The sequence below is a fragment of the Sitophilus oryzae genome, unplaced genomic scaffold (genome assembly GCF_002938485.1).
Source record: "Sitophilus oryzae breed Bouriz unplaced genomic scaffold, Soryzae_2.0 scaffold_1512_pilon_pilon, whole genome shotgun sequence".
NCBI classification, from domain to species: Eukaryota; Metazoa; Arthropoda; class Insecta; order Coleoptera; family Curculionidae; genus Sitophilus; species Sitophilus oryzae.
In genome coordinates, this window is record NW_022146184.1 from 1520135 (window position 1) to 1540445 (window position 20311).

General features: G+C 33.1%; 1 protein-coding gene across 1 annotated transcript in view; it reads right to left on the reverse strand.

Annotated features, from left to right (window-relative positions):
* Positions 1-487: 487 nt before the first annotated feature.
* LOC115878461 (acyl-CoA Delta(11) desaturase-like) overlaps positions 488-20311 on the reverse strand; it is a 40445-nt gene continuing 20621 nt past the window's right edge. The window contains exons 3-5 of the mRNA XM_030894978.1: positions 11675-11805; positions 6180-6568; positions 488-1540 (exon numbers count right to left, since the gene is read on the reverse strand). Coding sequence (XP_030750838.1) covers positions 1222-1540; positions 6180-6568; positions 11675-11805 — 839 coding nt within the window. The 3' untranslated portion in view covers positions 488-1221. The remainder of the gene's footprint in view (positions 1541-6179; positions 6569-11674; positions 11806-20311) is intronic.

The window sequence follows — 20311 nt, forward strand, 5'->3', positions numbered from 1 at the left end:
TTTTTCTTTCAAATAAGCGAATGAAATAAACGTTTAAAATACCACCAAATTTGCAAACGATCGAAAATCGATAGAAGTGCAAAACGCAAAGATATGCCGGTGCAAGATTCCTGTTTGTTGAAAGTAAAAAAATAGATGATAAGGAAGAATTTGCGTTATAATTGCGGGGTAATTTTTCAATTTCACCCTAATAACGTTATGATCGTTGTTTAGGATTTTTCATGGGCTTTCCAAAAAGGCGCCACAAGTGGGGTATTGCCATTTAAGATTTTCAAGTGAGTAGGGGTGCCGCCTAAGGGGTAGGTCGGGGTGGTTCAAAAAATACGTCATATGTATTCCCCTTCGATATCATAGAAACGATATTTTTTATTTTTTTGATATCTTTTTTGGTTTAAAAATTATAGCCATTGTAAGTTTTTAGTGGCCCACCCTGTATTCTTTCACTGTATGTACCCTTACTATCATGATTAATTAAATTAAACAAATATATTTTATTGCAATAGTCTTTATTCATTATTCTAAACTATATATTATGTATCACAACTGATTGAAAATGAGGTGTCGTTATAGAGAAACAATTATTTTAGGTACACAATATCATCTCTATCAAGATAAAAAATACACAAACTAAACAAATAAAGAAATAATTACAAACACACGCACATAAATAATTATCTTAAAACGTAAAATCTATATTCCTGTATCTCCTTTCTCTCCCCAATCTATAGAGAGCCATCTATAAAAATATATTTTTATAGTCTTTTTCTATATACAATATACATGCTTTTTATATTTTTTGCATTTTGTTTTTTTTTTCATTTTTTTTATTATTTTACTTTTATAATACACTCACGAGCACGAAAAACGGACACCTTAAATATTTTGTCCTTTTATAATTGACAGATGGAATCTTTTTTGTTTAATTTAGGAAGAGACACTAAAAAGCAAAATAATTTAGCAACAAATTGCTTAAAATATCATCAAAATCCCTAGAACACAATAAATAAAACTTTAAAATACATAAAATTTTTAGGATGTCTGTTTTTCGTGCCGGTGAGCCTGTTTATATTTATTATTAATAATTTGTCATATTTATCAGTCGAATTACTTTGGAACCGAAACCAACACTAGCTTCGGCGAACCTACTTAACTACCTACGTCATCTCACTTGTTAAATTAGAAAAATAATGTTTATGGGTTTGCTTAATACTACACAAACATCTAGGACGATTTCTTGTTGAGTATGGTGGCATCTTCGTAGTCCTCCTTGGGCTGGTCCTTGTCGCCCCATCCCCACAGGTTGTGCGATCCGTCGCCTGTTCTCTCCACGCGTTTTTTGATCATATCGGTGGAGACGGTCTTCAGGTCGTAGGCCCAGCCGATTTTGGCGAACATGTCGATGAGAGCGGTAGAGAAATTGGTGGAGTACTGTCCCAGTTCGGCGGTTTTGTAGTCCCACGGGAAGGTGTGATGGTAGTTGTGCCATCCTTCGCCCAAAGCCAAAACGGAGACCATTTTATTCTCCGATGGGTTGATGTACCTGTAAAAAAATAGCGAATAAGATCATGGCTTTGTGCATCTAAGAATAGGTTTCATTTTAGGATATTTGTTGAATTGAAGTTAAGATTGTGTAAACCACGACAAGATAGGTCTTACACATTAAGATTGAATCTCAATATGAAGAAATTTCTGTTAACGGAAGAAAGATAATACTTGAAGCTGACGAAAACAGGAAATAAGTCGATATCTATGATGGAATGCCACAGGGATCCATTCTGGGACCAACCTTATCGAATGTGTTATTTGACGGTTTATGGGAGCTGGATATGTCAGGTGGTGTAACTTTAATTGGCTTCGCAGTTGATATTGCTATAGTTATTGTGAAACGAAGACATCTTAATAAATTTAGGAAATCCTGGCAAAGCGAAAGTAGTCAGATGGATGAATGTAGAATGTAGAATGAGTGGGAGGGGGGTTAATCACTGCGACCTTACAGATCCATTGTGTCCCCCTTTCTTGAGTCATAACTCATCATACAGTCCCAGGGCTTTGACAAAAGCCAGTATCTGGGACGGTTTTATAGAGGGTAGTTCTCCATCTCCAATATCAGTCGTACCAAAATTCATGGCACAAATAGTTGTCGTCTCGGCGCACTCAGTGATGAGGTGTACTGGTGTTTCCCCATCTTCCCCACAGAATCTGCATTCGTCGTTTCTTCTTAGTTTCAATCTACTGAGGTGTTCATTGAGGAGACAGTGTCCTGTTAAAAACGCCGTGACAATCCGAAGATTGTTCTTACTTAAACCCAGGAAGATCTGTGATTTTTGTTGATCATAAGCCCTCAGAAACTTCTTCGAGTGTCTTAGACCGTTGCAAGATTTCCATTCCAGGTTGCGGATGGAATCTTCCAAGTTCTTGAGTTCCGCCTTGAGTTGGTTACCACTTGGAAAGCAGAACGGTTCTGGTCCAGTTAGTGGAGTGTTCGCTCCTTTCCTAGCTAGATTATTTGCTTTCTCATTGCCTTCTATCCCTTGGTGATCAGGCACCCAGAGTAGGAGGACTTTGTTTTCTTTGTCTAATTTATTCAGCTTCTCTATGCATTCTTTGACCAATTTCGAATTGATTGATACTGAGTTGATCGCTTTTAACGCTGCTTGACTATCAGACAAGATGGCTATTTCTTGTTTCCGATAGTTCCTATCTAAGATAAGTTGTACGCATCTTTCGATAGCGTAGATTTCTGCCTGTAGGATACTAGGGTAAGTGCCCATTGGTTCGGAGTATTTAGCTCTCGGCCCAAACACTCCGATCCCTGTTCCCGTATTGGTTTTGGAAGCATCAGTAAAGATGGATGAAAGAACCCGTTCTTCAGTTAGTATCACACAAGACAATTACCAATTACCTTCAACGTTTCAGGAATATCACCGTCTAAAATAATAAAATATTTGGGGATCTGGCTAGACACAAAGTTGTCTTTTGGAGAACACATAAATAAGGTAGTGGTTAAAGCGAAGAAACCGTAGCTTCATTATCAAATTGAATAACGACAATAAGAGGTCCCATAGCATTTATAAGACGCATTTTAGCAAGCTTCGGACACTCTCAAGTATTGTATGCAGCACCAACATGACATACAGCTAATAAAAGTCAGAATAGACTGGTAAAACTAAAGAAATTACGGGTAGATTTGTGAATTAGAGTTTGCAGCGCCTACCGAACTATATCAGGGGAGGGTCCTGGTGTTAATTCCTCCGATTGATCTCATGAGACAAGAGAGGTATGAAGTCTGCAACAGATCGACAAAAAAGGAAACCAGAGTACAATTCATGGAAAACTAACAGGAAGAATGACAGGTGGAAGTCATGGAAGGTGGACATTTACACTTATTCTGAATCTGCAAAAATGGATAACGCGGTCTTATGGTGAGGGATAGTATCCGGTAGAAAGTATCCGGAATTTTATATTTCTCCTAATTTTGATGTATTTTTTTTTCTGTAACACTCTAAGACAACAGTAATCCATCACGTAGGTTGTACCGATAGTAGGCTATGACCAAAATCGCATGGAAACACCATCTGTCAAATATCGTTCATTGTAAACCGGCTTAAGATTTGAGAAATAATGTCGCAAGTAAAAAAAAAGAGAAATGGTGCAATATTTGTATAGAAAAGGTGTTCGAAACGTTAAAAAAATTAGTGCAATTGACTGAACTCGGAAAAAGTGCAGTATATGAGACAATAAAGAGGATAAAAAATGGCACAGATATGAAGCACGGATCAGTTTCAGGAAGACCTCGTAAGATTAGCGAAAACAATTTAAACGCGTTAGTGGCATTAGGCCATTATGATGATATTATAAAAATCACACAGATGTTCTATACGAAACAAAACGGGAACCGCCGGTAGACACCGTAAAGAAACTCAAAACAAAAATAAGAAACGTAAACTCAGAACTACAACCTGAAATAAGCAAATCGAAAATTAAGGGTGCATTGAAGAAAATGAAAAACAACAAATCACCTGGAAAAGACAGAATAACAACAGAAATGCTAAAGTACGGCGGAAAAGCTGTAGTTAATACTCTTCATATTCTCCTGAATAAAATCCTAATAGAAAAAATAATCCCAAACGACTGGAAGGAATCTATAACCATCATCCTACATAAAAAAGGTGATAGGGCAGATCTAAAAAACGATCGTCCTATAACACTCCTTAACGTAATTTATAAGCTCTTCACGAAAATATTAACCGATAGACTAACAACGAAATTTGACGGATACCAAGCAAAAGAACAAGCAGGCTTCAGAAAAGGATACAGTACAGTTGACCACTTATTAACTATGAAAATACTAATAGAACGAGCCAATGAATACAACATCCCACTATATATTGCATTTGTAGATTTTGAAAAGGCTTTTGATAGTATTGAGCACTGGGCAGTAAAATCTTCCTTAATAAATAGCAGGATAGACTACAGATACGCAGACTTAATAGCCAACATATATAGCGAAGCAACAACAACAATTAAAATCCACGAAGGAACAAAGCCCATTCGCATAGGAAGAGGTGTCAGACAGGGTGATACAATATCCCCTAAACTCTTTAACCAGGCATTAGAAGACGTTTTCAAAAATTTAGACTGGGAAGAAAAAGGTATCAAAATATGTGGGCAATACTTGGATCACCTAAGATATGCGGATGATATTGCCTTAGTAACAGAAAAGAAAGAAGAACTGGTAGAAATGCTGGAAGAACTGGATACAGCAGCTAGAAGAATAGGCCTAAATATGGACTACACTAAAACTAAAATCATAACAAACACAGATGAAAACATAACAACCAGAATAAACCAAGAAAAAATAGAACAAGTTGAAGAGTATATATATATCTGGGACAAATGATTAAACTGAAAAAAGAAAACCAAACAGCTGAAATAAAGAGACGAGTAAGACTGGCCTGGGCAGCATTTGGAAAATTAAGTTAAATATGAAAAAACAAAAGGTATCCACAGTACCTCAAAACCAAAGTATATGTGTACTCCCTGTACTTACTTACGGATCCCAGACCTGGACACTGACAAAATCAAATATGGATAAGGTAACCAAATCTCAAAGATCTATGGAAAGACAAATGCTACATATAAGGCCGAAGTAGCAAAATTGAAATGGAAGTTTGCCGGTCACAATGTCAGACAGAAGGATGATCGATGGAACAAATGCATCGTAAACTGGAGGCCCTGGGAGAATAGAAGAGTAGAGGAAGACCCCAGATGAGATGGGCGGACGATCTGAGGAAACATGCAGGTACAAGATGGATGAGTATGGCGACAGAGAGGGAAGAGTGGAAGAGATTGGGGGAGGCTTATGTCCAACGATGGACCGAAGAGGCTGGATAGATAGATAGATAGTGGCATTAGGACGACAGAATCCGCGCCTAGGGTTTCGCAAATTGGCTAACAGATTTGGAAGTCAGCGAAAATTAAAAGTGTGTCCAGAAACGCTCCGCTGAAAAAAACAAGGCTACATATCAAGGAAGCCAAAAAAAATCCCTGCAATAACACCTCTACAAAGGCAGCGAAGAATGGATTTTTGTCAACGTTTCCAAGAAGATAATTTTAATAATGTTTTTATTTCTGAAGAAAGTAGTTTCCAGCTTGATGAAAACAAGATTTGATTCGCTCAGTTTTACAGGCCTGGACTACCGCCAGTGAACATTTTGGTGTGGACCTAGTTTCGGGTGTACCTGGACGTTTAGTTAAGTGTTTGGAGTTAGATGGATGTTGTATAAGTAAATACAATCAATAATTTGTTATATTTTTTTTTAACTCAAGTCCTAAAAATATATATCGATAATTGTAATTTTGTTTCCTTTTTTCCGGATACTTTCTAGACGGACTATATTTATACATTAGAAAGAAAATCGACACTCCGGACTGTGATTACTGTGAAGCTCAAGGCGACCCCGAACACACCTTGTTCAATTATTGTAGATGGCAGAAACCAAGGGTGGACTTCTATAATAGGACGGAAAATAAATTTTCTGTGGCAAAAGTGGTCAAAATGTCTAGTAGGGAGCGAACAAGGGTGGCAGAATGCAGTGGGACTTAAATATGGAAAGTGGAAATCAAAATTTAAATAAAATATGAAAAAAGTTCATAAAACCCTTAAAAAGTAAACTTACTTGTCATAAGGTCTGTCACCCCACATATGGGCGGCGGAATTCACAAGCCACGTGGCGTGCAGCGTGAACACGTATCTCAAAATGTTCAGAGAATAGGCGTTGACGAACGTTTCGCCCCACAAGAACATCGGGATGGGTACGGGCAGGATGAAGCAGATCAAAGGCATCAGGATCATGTAGTACTTGTGCTGGAACCTGATGATGGGGTCGGCGTACAAATCGGACATGTCTAGCTGTTTGCCTTTGCTCTTGACCTCCGGATGTTTCTTGCAGAGCAACCAGCCCATGTGGGAGAAAAAGAAACCGCGTTTGGCGTTGTGGGGGTCGGCGTCCGTCTCTGAGTATTTGTGGTGGACGCGGTGGTCTCTGGACCATTCTATTACCGAATTCTGAAATAGAAAAATAAGAAATAGAGATTTTCATTCATCTGGATTATTAACTTAATGTTCATATACTCTGTTTTACCACTGCGAGGTTCTGAATGAAGCTTAAAGCTCTACTAAAATTAAAATTAATAGAATATCCTAGCAATAGTTTGCGATAGTCAGTTGTATCCATAGAGAAAGACTAATATTTAGCTTATAAAACAATCAACATTTGATTTCTAACCACAATTTCTCCTGACGATAGATACCTAATCAAAGGCCAAAATGACATTTGTCTCAAATTTTCAAGTGTAATTAGTGGAAAAGTCAAAAGTTTGATAACTTTTTCTACTAATTGAAAATGTCTACCACTAACTTTAACGTTCTGAATATTTATGCTACAGTAAAAGTCAGTGATTGTTAACAATTACTAGTAAAAGCTCACATTCACTGATTTGCTAAGACTACGCCAATAAAAGTTTAACAGCTACTTTTGAAACCAACTTATACCAGTGAATGTTAGCATTCCCTGGACAATAGCAGTGAGTTTGAAAGATTCAGTTAGCGCGGTTACCGCATGTTGTAAAATATAAGAATAAATAAGGATAAGTTGAATAATAGGCAATATAAGGATGATATTAAATTGGGCTAAACGTTGGCAACGTTGACGGACATCTGGCATAAATTTGCATTATTTTTTTGTGGTCATGTATAATAATTGTTTTGTTATCGTTGTAAAAAGTGATGTGCGGTATTTTCCCTATAGAAGGAAATTTCTGTCAAAAATTAAGCCAAATTAAGCACTCGCAAGAATGTAATAATGCTTGTTTTTAATTTTTTTTGGAATATAATGAAATCATAGCAAAAGTTAAGTATGCAAGAGAAAAATATATTAAGGAACGTATAGCTTAAAGTAGCGGGTTTGAAAAAACAAATAACTCCCGTTGAAGAAAATTCGGGCATACTTTATTTTGTCCACGGTGAAGAACTTTATTAAAAAACAGCTTGTACCAATAAGTAATCTTATGTTTATAAATGTTTTTTTTAATTCTTTTGAACATACACTTCAAAATGTTTACTATGTTTTCTCTTTTTTTTTAATATTTTTAGAAGATTATGTCGTTAATTTTAAATAAATATACTAAAGAAGTAAATTGTAATTTTGAAATATGTGGATCAGCTTGAATATTGAAGTGATCCAATATCCTTAAAAGTTTTATTTGTTCTAACTTCCAAGAATATTCTTCCTCACCACACTCGCCCTGTACAATAGAATAACTTTTACTGTCAACCTTTAGAAAATGTTACTTTCACTAGTGAATGTTAGAAATTACTAGGAAGAGTCAACAATTTTTTTTTAAAATACCACATTCACTGGTCCAATGCGTAATTGTTAGCATTTCCTAGTGAATGTTAACAATCACTGAATTTCCGACTTTCACTGTAACACTTACTTTGAAATTTCTGAACTTTTACGCTAATTGAAACCACTAATTTATTCCACTAATTTAGAGGTTCTAAATGAAGCTTTAAGGTATTTTTACTTAAGACGGCGGTAATGTAAAAATAAGCCTAATTAGGTATGAAGCAAGTTCCAAATTTTATAACCTCGTCCGTCCTTTAAGACCGATTAGAAACAATTATAAATTCAAAGTCAAAAAGTTATCTTAATCTTTGCCTCCTTCAAAAATCACCCAAGCTTAATTAATAATTATGAAATAAATCAAATAAAAACTCCATTGCTAACTTGATACCCCTTTGATCTTGTATTCTCATTTTTATTATCACTAAATACGAGGCTGTATATTATGTTCTTTTTATTAAATTATACCAACTCATATACAGGGTGAGTTTCCTACGATGTTCTCTATGGGTATCTCGGAGATAGAGAGAAACTACTGGAGATAGAGAGTCGGTTAAATGGGGAAAGAATTGCAGTTTTGTGGGGTCATAAATATGCGCCTTTCAGATTTTTGAAAAATTTCATGGCTTACTAGATATTTAGAAAAAAACAAATTTCGGCTATTTTAAAAATTGTCCCTAATTCCATTATAAGCTATTTTAGACAAAAAGTTTTCAGATAAAAGTTGTAGATAATCACATCCTTAATGAGATTGTGTCCTCCGTTTTTTTCTAAAGCCTGTCATTTTCGACATTCGACACAAACATATGTTTTTTTAAATGGAAATCATAGTTGGCCATGACTTTTTTAAGCTTTTCAGCGATATAAGCGATAATATGTTTTCTTCGAAAAATTATCGAGTTATAGCCAATTCTTATCATTTTTAAATAATTTCACTTAGTTAGCCATGGAAACAATCGTCTTTGCTCTTATAAATGTGAAGCTGCCACATACAAACTTTGTAAATTAAAATAAACAAAAATTGTGAATATGAATTTTTCAAATGAAGAAAAGCGTGTAAGATTATTGGTTCAACTTTTCTTGACCATACATTTTCGAGGATACGTTGACCGGTGAATGTTATGTTTTTTAGAGAACGTTTTTCAAGACTTGTTAGAAAAGGTAAATTTAGTTATAGCCAATTCTTATTTCTCTTGACTAATTTCACTTAGATTGCATGGCATTCTTATTCTTTTGTGATTTATAACTTATAAAAAGTCAGAATATATTACTTAATGGTTCTTTAGAATTTACATTACACAAACTAAAACTTAAAATAATAATATCGCTGCAGTCGAGTCACTGCATACACTTTAAGTTATTTTAGAAAATTTTCAAAAATTCCATTGTTTTGAGTTACATCTTTTTAAAACTGAATTATTACCTATTCTCACAAAAGCACCGGTTGATTTAATTAAACTTCTCTCGTACGGCCACTTCGAGTGCCTCTCTTAAATCATAAGTTCTTTTGTAAACCTTTTTTTTAACCATACCGCATAAGAAAATCTAAAATGGATAGGTCAGGTGATCGAGGAGGCCCATGCAATTAGTCCACCTCTTCCTATCCCTGAGTTTGTATTATTATGATATCAATAATGCTTAACATTTCTTTCATTATGCGGGGGGGGGGGGCATAATGAAAGTCATTTTGGAACACTCTATTGATGCGCGAGTATCTACACGCTTTTTTTCATTTGAGAAATTCATATATACAATTTTTGTTTATTTTAATTTACAAAGTTTGAATGTGACAGCTTGACATTTCTGAGAGTAACGGCGATTGAACTTGTTTCCATGGCTAACTAAGTGAAATTGTTTAAAAATGATAAGAATTGGCTATAACTCAGTAATTTTTCGAAGAAAACATATTATAGCTTATATCGCTAAAAACTTAAAAAATGCCGCTTTTTATGAAGTCATGGCCAACTATGGTTTCCATTTAAAAAAATATATGTTTGTGTGATATGTCAAAAATGACAGGCTTTAGAAAGAAACAGAGGACACGATCTCATTAAGGATGTGATTAACTACAACTTTTATCGGAAAACTTTTTGTCTAAAATAGCTTATAATGGAATTAGGGACAATTTTTAAAATAGCCGAAATTTGTTTTTTTCAAAATATCTAGTAAGCCATGAACTTTTTCATAAATCTGAAAGACGCATATTTATGACCCCACAAAACTGCAATTCTTTCCCCATTTAACCGACTCTCTATCTCCAGTAGTTTCCAAGATACCCATAGAGACCATCGTAGGAAACTCACCCTGTATAATAATTGTTATGTTGTTTTTCATGTTTACACGTATATATTTCCGATAAGCTGATAAAGCTGCTAAAGTTTTTCATTTTGAATGCAATTTTTTATCGACATTGTAGTTTTGAACATAAACATATAAAATATAGCTATACGTTATCCAAAAATTAAAAAAAACAATGGAAAATGAAACAAGAAACACGTATAACAAGCACATCCTGTATTTTATTACTTATAATATGTAATCTACAGTTAATGTCTGTATTGTTATAAAATGATGATTTATGTAATTACATAAATTTATTTATTATAAGAGTTAACTAATATTTTCAATCCTAAATTTACTATTAGGAATTCTAGGTAATTGTTAAATACATATTACAATGTACCTATTAATCAAATATAAACGTCTATGCAGCATGAGCTCATAAAAAAATCTGAACTTCGTAACATTTATTTTTTAATCGGGAAATAGATTCATAGATAATAAGTAAGATGCAAACCGGTAAGATACAAACTGGAAGTAGAAAACAATATTATTGAGCAAGTATCACAGTTCACATACCTAGGAATAGATATGTCACACTACCATGATCCAGAGAAAGAAGAAGCCAGATAAAACGGGCAACGGCCATATCAAGATGTCTGAGGCAAATAGCCAAACCCCCTTCATGCGAACAGACAGCAGAACTAAAATTTATAAGACCTGCATCAGACCAATAATGACATATGGCATAGAAATCCGAGAGGACGCAAACAAAACCAAAAGCATGTTAAGAGTAGCTGAAATGAAGAACCTAAAAACCATAATGAGGAAGACTAGAAGCGACAGAATTAGATACACAAATATCAGACAACAATGTGGAATACAGGACGTAGTGAGATGGGGTAGGCAAAGAAAAAGACAATGGTTCGCACACGAAAAACGCATGGAAGAAAACAGGCTACCATGCATAGCTCTTGAAGGGAAACCTATGGACAAGAGACAGCCGGGAAGACGTACAGAGGCAACCAAATTAAAATTAACAGATCGACTAGATCTCAAATAAGTAAAAGAAGAAGAGGAAGAAGAAGATTCATAGATATACCCGGTGAGACTTGTGGTAAGTGCAAATATTTTCAGGGCTGATAGATATCGATAAAAGAAATATATTTTCTCTTTATCGTTTTTCAAATAAATCCAAAATAAAAATATTTTTTTGCTTATTTTGAGAACCACTGGATCTTTTCTGGATTTTCTCTCTTGAAAATTTAACCTATTTATGTTGCCATATTATCAAGAAATTATGATTTTAACTGAAAAAGAAAAAAAATTTCCAAATTTTTTTAAGAAATTCTCAATTTTCAAATTTTTTTTTCGCAAAAAGAAACTCATAATCGTGTTTCTGGGCTAGAAATATACTACCCCTTATTTTTATTGATTTCTCTACAGTATATAATTTAAAATAATAAGTAATATCTTCAAATTCTTACCTCAAAAGCCAGAGTATTGCAGAAAGTAAGGATGACTCTCAGAGGCCATTTCGCCTTATATGATCTATGCGACCATAGACGATGTGCTCCAGCTGTAACTCCAAATCCGCCCATCTGATACAGTATTATAGCTAAAACAAAGAAAAAGACCAAATAAGTTATTTGCATATTACTATTGTTATAAATTTGATTCAAAATTTCACCGACGCGACGGCCTCAAACGTGTCAATTATCGGTTATTACTACTTTTCATTGTAAACAAAAATATTTTCGAGGGTTTACACGTGCCCGTTTCCGGTGAATTTAGGTTGGGTTCTGGAATAAATACATTTTTTAATATCCAAAATTAGGATTAAATTCAGTCATTCTAAAAAACAAGCTTTAAAATAAAAACCTTTTGTTATTGGGCTGTGCTATTGTCTTGTATAATATTATTACACTGGTTTACAAAAAGCAAGTAAAGAAGTGATGCAGATCATCAACTAACGAAAATTAATAAATTCAAAATAAATTAAATAAACGCTTATAAACAAATATAATTTTGAGTAAAAATATCAACCGGTTAACCCTTTGAATAAGAAGACTAAGGAAGGAGCATATAATGCTATCCATGTATTCATGCATGGTGGGCGGAAAAAAGACTCTAGGGTGGGGATCCTTGACAGTTCTGTTTGGCGATTCATTTGACATATTTGAATTTAATTTGAAATTTTGTCGATTTGTCAGTCTTTACGGAGCTTATTTTATGTTATTTATTATTTATTCTACTACTGATAGTTGTATAAAGGTAGTAAATCTAGATGGAAATTGTGGCAGAACTTAAATTAACAGTGACACTATCGCGATTTATCGAAAAAGACTCTAAAATAGTTGGTTGTGTAGCGTGCGGTAGATCTCGGCAAAAATCGAGTGAAATAATGGAACAACTTTTCGCTAGTAAGTGACTATATAATATGTGTAGTAACACACGTGTAGTAAAGCGATCATTTATGAAATTCACTCCATTATTGTACAAAAAGTTACTTTATTGTACAAAAAGCCAAAACAGCTTCATCGACAAAGCACTCACAAACAACAAAATCGCAAAAAAAATACAAACAACAAAAAAATACACAATACAAATAATACAATTCAAAAAAATGTAAGTCTTTAAAATTACAAAAAGAATATACATGGTCAATTTTAGAACAGTACGCAGTAAATAGATATAATTTTAAAGTTTTAGAGTTATAAAATATTAAATACTTGACCTTTGACCAGTGTGTGAGATGATCAAAATTGTTCATAATTAAACATCATAGTTATGAGATGGCCTTTCGGGAATAGCAGATATGTGCTTGCGGATTAAGCAAACGGATTCAAAAATGAATAAAGAAGGAAGAGTCAGTATTTTCAAATTTTTAAAGAAATTCTGGCAGTGAGTTCTACTGTTCAGTCCCAATAAATATCGAACTGCTCTCTTTTGAAGTCTGAAAACACGATCAAATTTTGTTGCGCAGCAAGTACCCCAGAATGGAAGGGCATAACGAAGATGTCACTCAAAAAAGGCATAATAGGCTATTCTAGAGGTTGAGAAGTTAAGTTCCTTAGAAACGGATCTTAGCGCAAAACAGGCAGCGCCTAGTTTCTTTGATAGAGCTTCGATGTGAAAGTCCCATTATAACGAGTTGTCTACAACAAGTCCTAAGGTAGTAGTATAGTACTTTTATATGACAAAACTTTAGTTTTTGATAGTTGAGGCATAGGAGATTAGAATCGCACCAAGACTTAATGGTGCGTAAGTCACTGGATATAGTATCATATAGTGCCGCAACATCTGGGCCGCTCCAAGTGGTTATCGCTCCAAGCTCTTATCGTCTGCAAAGAGGCAGATTTTACCGCTAATGTCTAGATTTGCAATATCGTTGATAAACACCAGAAACAAAATAGGGTCAATGCCAGCCTCTATCCTGGGTGATAGTTCTTGAAACTTAGGGAGTAAAACGCCCAATAGAAGTCAAATTCTTGAAACGGATTATTAAATGTCCGTAGAATAATTTACTATTTTTTATTTATTTAAGAGGATAAACATGCAGAATCAGTGGGAGGAAGCAGCGCATAATAGAACGCTATGAAGAAGAATTGTAAACTCAGTTAACAGCGACAACCAAAAAGTAAAGAGGCAACACAGCAATGAGATTTGTGAATGTCCAGAGTGCGGAAGAGAGATAACATCAGGTATCGGGCTTTTCAATCACAGAAAAGCTCATGAAATAAAACGCCTTGCTTAACCATCTTCTGATGCGTCTCAAATACTCGTCAGCGAGTAATGGCAGTAGTAGTAGTAGTAGTAGTTATGGAAAGGAGACGTTAAACATTTTTACTTTAAATTGTGTACATTTTCTATAAAAAAAATAAAGTTAACTGTGTAAAATCTTTATATGTATGAATATAACCCCTAACCCCGTTTTTCCTTTGTTAACATAACCTTTTAATTTGTGCTGTGCAGGGTGGGTCAAATTCGACGCTTTTAAATGGAAACACCCTTTTGTATAGGAGATAGACGAAAACTAATATCGTTGTCTGGAGCTCAATTTTCATCAAAAACATTATGGTGAAAACCGCACATCAATATCTGTTACCGTTTCGAAGTTACGGGGTGTTTTTCAAAAATGTGCATTTTTAACAAATCGCTGTAACTTTTTTGCTATGGAAAATTTTGTATTTCTATGAAAATATTTCCAAAGCACCTTTTTACGGATAATTTAATGGTTTAAGCATAATTTTTTTAAAATTAATAATTTAAGAGATATCAACAGAAAAATTATTTTTTTATTTGGGACACCCCCTATATTTTTAATTAACTCAAAAGAATTTAAAATTGCCTTTTCAAAAATATAGCACACTTGATATTTTGTTATAATCCCCTTCGAAATACAGAATTTTTAAAAGTTCGCCACTTTTAACTAGTAGGCTTTGGACCCCTTATTGATGATATGCCCTTAAGGGAACTCGAAAACATATTTTTCCAGCAAGCCGACGCACCGCCTCTGAACCCTTCCGTTGGCCGTCGAGGCCGCCTGACTTGCCCATGGATCTAATCCTATGGATATATTTGCGGAAGAATAAAGGTTCCTTATTCTTCCGTATAATCTAGACAAGAATTAAAAATACTTAGCAGTTATCAGAGGGTATCTTTCACCCCCACTGAGTTAATTAATTCCGCCAGAAATGTTCAAAAACTGCCCCGTCTGTCCATAACAGAAGGCGGTCGATATGTCGAAACCTGTAGCAAAATCTCATGTCTTGGTTTGCTATTTATTTTTATTGTTATTAGATATAGTTAAAAAGTGTTGATGTTGGTTAAATATATTTTAAATTGTTATAAAATTCTGCATCTCTTATAGCAAATATTATTTTCGGTTTAATTGATGCTCACAGCTAGAATTTGTTTGCATTACAGCCGGTGCCGTTCAAAGCCTACTTATTTAAAGCGGGCGAATTTTTATATACTCTATATCTCGAAGAGGAATCGAAAAAAATATCAAGTGTGTTATATTTTTGGAAAGGTAATTTTAAATTCTTTTCAATAAATTAAAAATATACAGTGTCTCCCATATAAAAAATAAAATTTTCTGTTGATAATTTTTAAAATATTAATTTTAAAAAAATTATACTTAAACCATTAAATTCTACGTAAAAAGGTGCTTTGGAAATGTTTTCATAAAAATACATAATTTTCCATAGCAAAAAAGTTAGAGCGATTTGTTAGATATGCATATTTTTGAGAAACACCCCGTAACTCCGAAACGGTAACAGATATCGATATGCGGTTTTTACCATTATGTTTTTGATAAAAATTGAGCTCCAGACACCGATATTAGTTTTCGTCTATCTCCTATAGAAAAGGGTGTTTCCATTTAAAAGCGTCGAATTTGACCCAACCTGTACAAATATGAAATATAGGAAGGCGAGTTTTCTAATGAATATTGATGCTTAATTTTCTCATAAATGTTTATAGCACGCACGCTCAAATGCGTCAATACACCTCTTACACGTTTGGCATAGTAATTTTCAATCCACATGTATCAATGTAATAAGACAAATTATGCCCTTATTGAAACTGCAGACTACGTTCAATTTTATTGGAATTTTATGCTAATAAAGAATATTAATCTCTGAACAGCAAATTATTATTAATAATTTTATGTTCACGTATCAACCATGAAAGTTTTTTTTTATTTTTGATTTTAAAGTTAAGTTACGTCTCGTTTTTAAGCTTCATTCAGAACCTCAAAATTATTGGAAAAAATTAGTGGTTTCAATTAGCGTAGAAGTTTGTTCCTCTAATATCAATGTAAGCATTCACAACGTTAAAATTAGTGGTAGTAATCTTCAATTAGTGGAAAAACTTTAACTTTTCCACTAATTATACTTAAAAATTTGCGAAGAATGTCATTTTACTCTTTAATTATGATCCGTCAAGAGAAACTGTGGTTAGAAATCAAAAGTTTATTGTTTTATAAGCTAAATATTATGGCAAAATAAAACACTAAATTACCACAATACACCAAAACGCTTTTACTTTTTCACTGGACGTGCGTTTCGCTAACCATGTTAGCATCATCAGTAGATGATTATAAACTAAAGTACAATATACAAGTTGAGCGTTTATATACTCGCTCAGTGGGCACCGAGTGGGTGTGGCAAAATTTCCGCCACTAGAGTAGTAGGAACAAAGAACTTGAAGGAATTGGACCGTTGTCTCTGTTCATACTATCTTTACATTTATTAATTCTGATGCTTTCATATGCATCTAATTGCCTGTAATTTGAGAGTTGTTTAATTAATTTTAAATTATTAAGATCTATACAATGTTCTTTATCAACAATATGTTCGGCAACGCAAGATTTATCCGATCTACCATATCTTATCTGAGCTAAATGTTCTTTAAATCTAGTTAATATTGATCTTCTAGTTTGCCGAACATATTTCTGATTACAATCTTTACAAGAAATTTCATAAATACCCGGCCTTTCCAGTGGAGGTGTTTTATCCTTTGGATTACCTAATAATTGTTGTAATTTATTATTAGCACTATACACAAGTTTATAATTGACATTCTTAAAAATTCCTTTTAGACCACGGGATAACTCTCTATCAAACGGTATTGAGAAATATTTAGACGTATCTTTCTCCACTTCTCCGACTTATAATTTGGCAAAATGGTTATCAAGGGAATTCGAAAATTTACCTGATCATGAACCTTCTTTCTCAGTTAAAAATAATATTGAATTCATTAACAAAATTAAAGATATAACATTGCATGAAGGTGAAATTTTGGTCTCCTTTGATGTATCTTCGTTGTTCCTAAGTGTTCCAATTCCACATACTTTAGGCTACTTGAAGGAATTACTGAACGCAAATGGTCTCGACAACAAAACTGTCAGTGAATATATTGAGCTTACATCGTTATGTATGAAACAAAATTGTTTTCAATTTAATAACAACTTTTTTGAACAGCGGGAAGGTACAGCAATGGGTAATCCATTGTCTCCATTTTTAGCTAATTTATTCATGAGTAGGTTTGAAGTGGAGGCTAAGAATCAGTTTGAGTATTTTCCAAGAGTATGGTTTAGGTATGTGGATGATATTTTTGCTGTTTTTGACACACATTCAGACACCATAGATAATTTTATTTCTAAGTTAAATAATCGTTTTCCTTCCATTAAATTTAGGCATGAAATTGAGAACAACGACAGATTATCATTTCTAGATGTATTAGTTGTTAGAAATACTAATAATTGCCTGGAATTTGATATCTATAAGAAAAATACCACCACACGCAGATATATTCCTAATGAATCACATAATAGTGTTGAACATAAAATAGCTAGTTTAAATTTCTTAGTTCATAGGTTACTTAGTTTCCCACTTTCCAACGAAAGATATGAAATAGAAAGAGATTACATTAGGAATGTAGCTAAGTGTAATGGATATTCTCCTTCACTAGTTGATAAATTAATTAGAAAACGTAGGTATAGGTTAATGATTTCTGAAAATTCGACTTTTCAAGTGGAGAAAGATACGTGTAAATATTTCTCAATACCGTTTGATAGAGAGTTATCCCGTGGTCTAAAAGGAATTTTTAAGAATGTCAATAATAAACTTGTGTATCCAAAGCAGGAAGAGAAATAGGAGTAACTGGGACGAAAACTAAAAACTCCGAATTAATGGGCACCTACGAAACGAATATAAAACAGAACTCAGGAACCTGGAATTCATCTGTAACTTGGGCATGGGCAATTAAGAGGAATCCTCCAACAGTCTAAGACACACAAAAAAAATATCAGAACTTACGACCGAAAAAATCAAAGATTTCCCTTGATAAGCAAGAATAATCTTCGGATTCTCACGGTTTTTCTAACAGGATACTGTCTTCTTGTCACTAAGACCTCTTTTGTCACATCCCAAAGACTGTATGATTAATCATAACTCAAGAAAGGGGGATACAATAGATATGTAAGGTCGCGGTAATTAAGTCCCTCTCTACCATACAATCTATAGTCTACAAAGTATTTTTTTTTGGGTTCATTGCCTATACGATCTATCAATATTGACATAATTAAAATGAGCTCAGGTTTTTTAAGAAACAATATCTAAAATTAACATATAATATAAACCGATTACAAAAATTTAAAAGTTCAAGTGACTACCTCCAATAAATCGCTATTAATATTCATCTACAGTTTCATTGCCTTATCAAAATCAATTCTATAGATGGGAACAATCTAAAAATAGCGTTTACTTATTAAATTAGCCTTTACTATCCAAGCCGCAGATATAAAATCATTTTCTAAACATAATATATTACTTAGCCCTTAACAGAACCAATAGATAGAACAAAAGTTATAAAGAACACTAAAGTTATTTTACTTATATTTTTTTTTCTATTTTCTCCATATTATAAACTAAAAGTAGGTACTTGGTTTTGTGAACTGCGCATCATTTTAAAGAGTTTTCTAAAATAATATATTTGTTTCAAATATGATTATCTATAAAATATAATCGGGAGCTCTTATCATCGTTTTTAAAATGTACAGGGTGAGTCAACGATAGAGTAAAGTCCATTATCTCATTTGTTTCGAGGTTTACAAAAAATATGTTAAATACAGAAGTTATAGAGAAGATTAAGATACACATTTTAAAATTATTATAGAGTATACAGGGTGCTTCAAAAAAGTGTGGAGGATATAACATATGTTTTCTTAAATGCAACACCCCGTTTTTTATTTTATTTTTAGATTCTGCGTAAAATTCTATAACTTTTTTGTATATAATATTATATACCTAAAATTAATAGTTATTGTAATATTTAAATTTGTTTATACAAATGTTAAATTGCAGTGTGGCAAAAAATTGTCAGTGGTACCGTTGTTTCTGAAGTTGGAATACCAAAATTTGGTACGAAAGTTCTATAGAGATTAAAAAGAAGATATATGGTAAGATATTTTAGTTAAATGTTACAAGGTGTTCGAAATATATTTATGAATTTCAACTACTTAAAATGAACAAATCTCAAAAAAGTATGTCATATACCTATTTTTAATAGTTTGCGATTTATTCCAATTTTTTTCTATTTTTAACCTAATTTTTAATACAATTACGCTATAACATCATAGTTACCGTGACAAAACAAAAATCATTATTACTTATTTTTAACAAATAGTTTAATAATTAGTTACAATTGTTATTATTAGTTAAAATTAATTAACTTTACTCAAATAAACTAAAATCGTAGTCGTGGATTTCTTGGTGTATTTCTATATTATGAAAGATGACACTTGGATGTTCCGCCGGGGCGAATAGCCACAGATTAGGGTAATACTAACTAGATTACCTAATTGTTGACGACTACTGATATTGAAATTTTCTTCGACATACAGTAAAGTTTTTTTTCTCGTAGTAATTCTGTTTTATAATTCATTTCGTAAAGCCAATATTACTACTGCCGCGAAACCGTCCATTACATACTGAAAATATTATAATATAACATAATATGAAAATGTTTTCTAGATAATCTACATCTATTCTTATAGTACTAAACCAAAAATATGTTTATTTTGGCTTGTTCGTGTATATCAGTCACATTGACTAATCCGTTTTCAGGAAAATCTGAAACTATTACCTCTACCTCTAACATTTATACTTATTACAACAAATTAAACTAAAATTCACCTTTTGTCCTTAACTTGCTTAATAGACATTTTACATACTAGCCTGGCGGTGACCGCCTCATATTCTCTTTCAGATATTTAGCAATAAAATAAAGAAACCTTTTGTCCTTAACTTGCTTAATAGACATTTTACATACTAATTTTGATAATAATTATTATTTTTTGTCGTGGTAACTATGATGTTATAGCGTAATTGTATTAAAGATATAGGTAAAAATAGAATAAATTGAAATAAATCGCAAATTATTAAAAATAGGTATATGACATACTTAATAAAAGTTGAAGAGCTTTGCAAAATCTATCAGAAAAAATCAAAATATATAGGGTGTACCATTTAAAAAAATTGAGATTTTTTTTATTTTAAGCAGTTGAAATTCATAAATATATTTTGAACACCCTGTAACATTTAACTAAAATATCT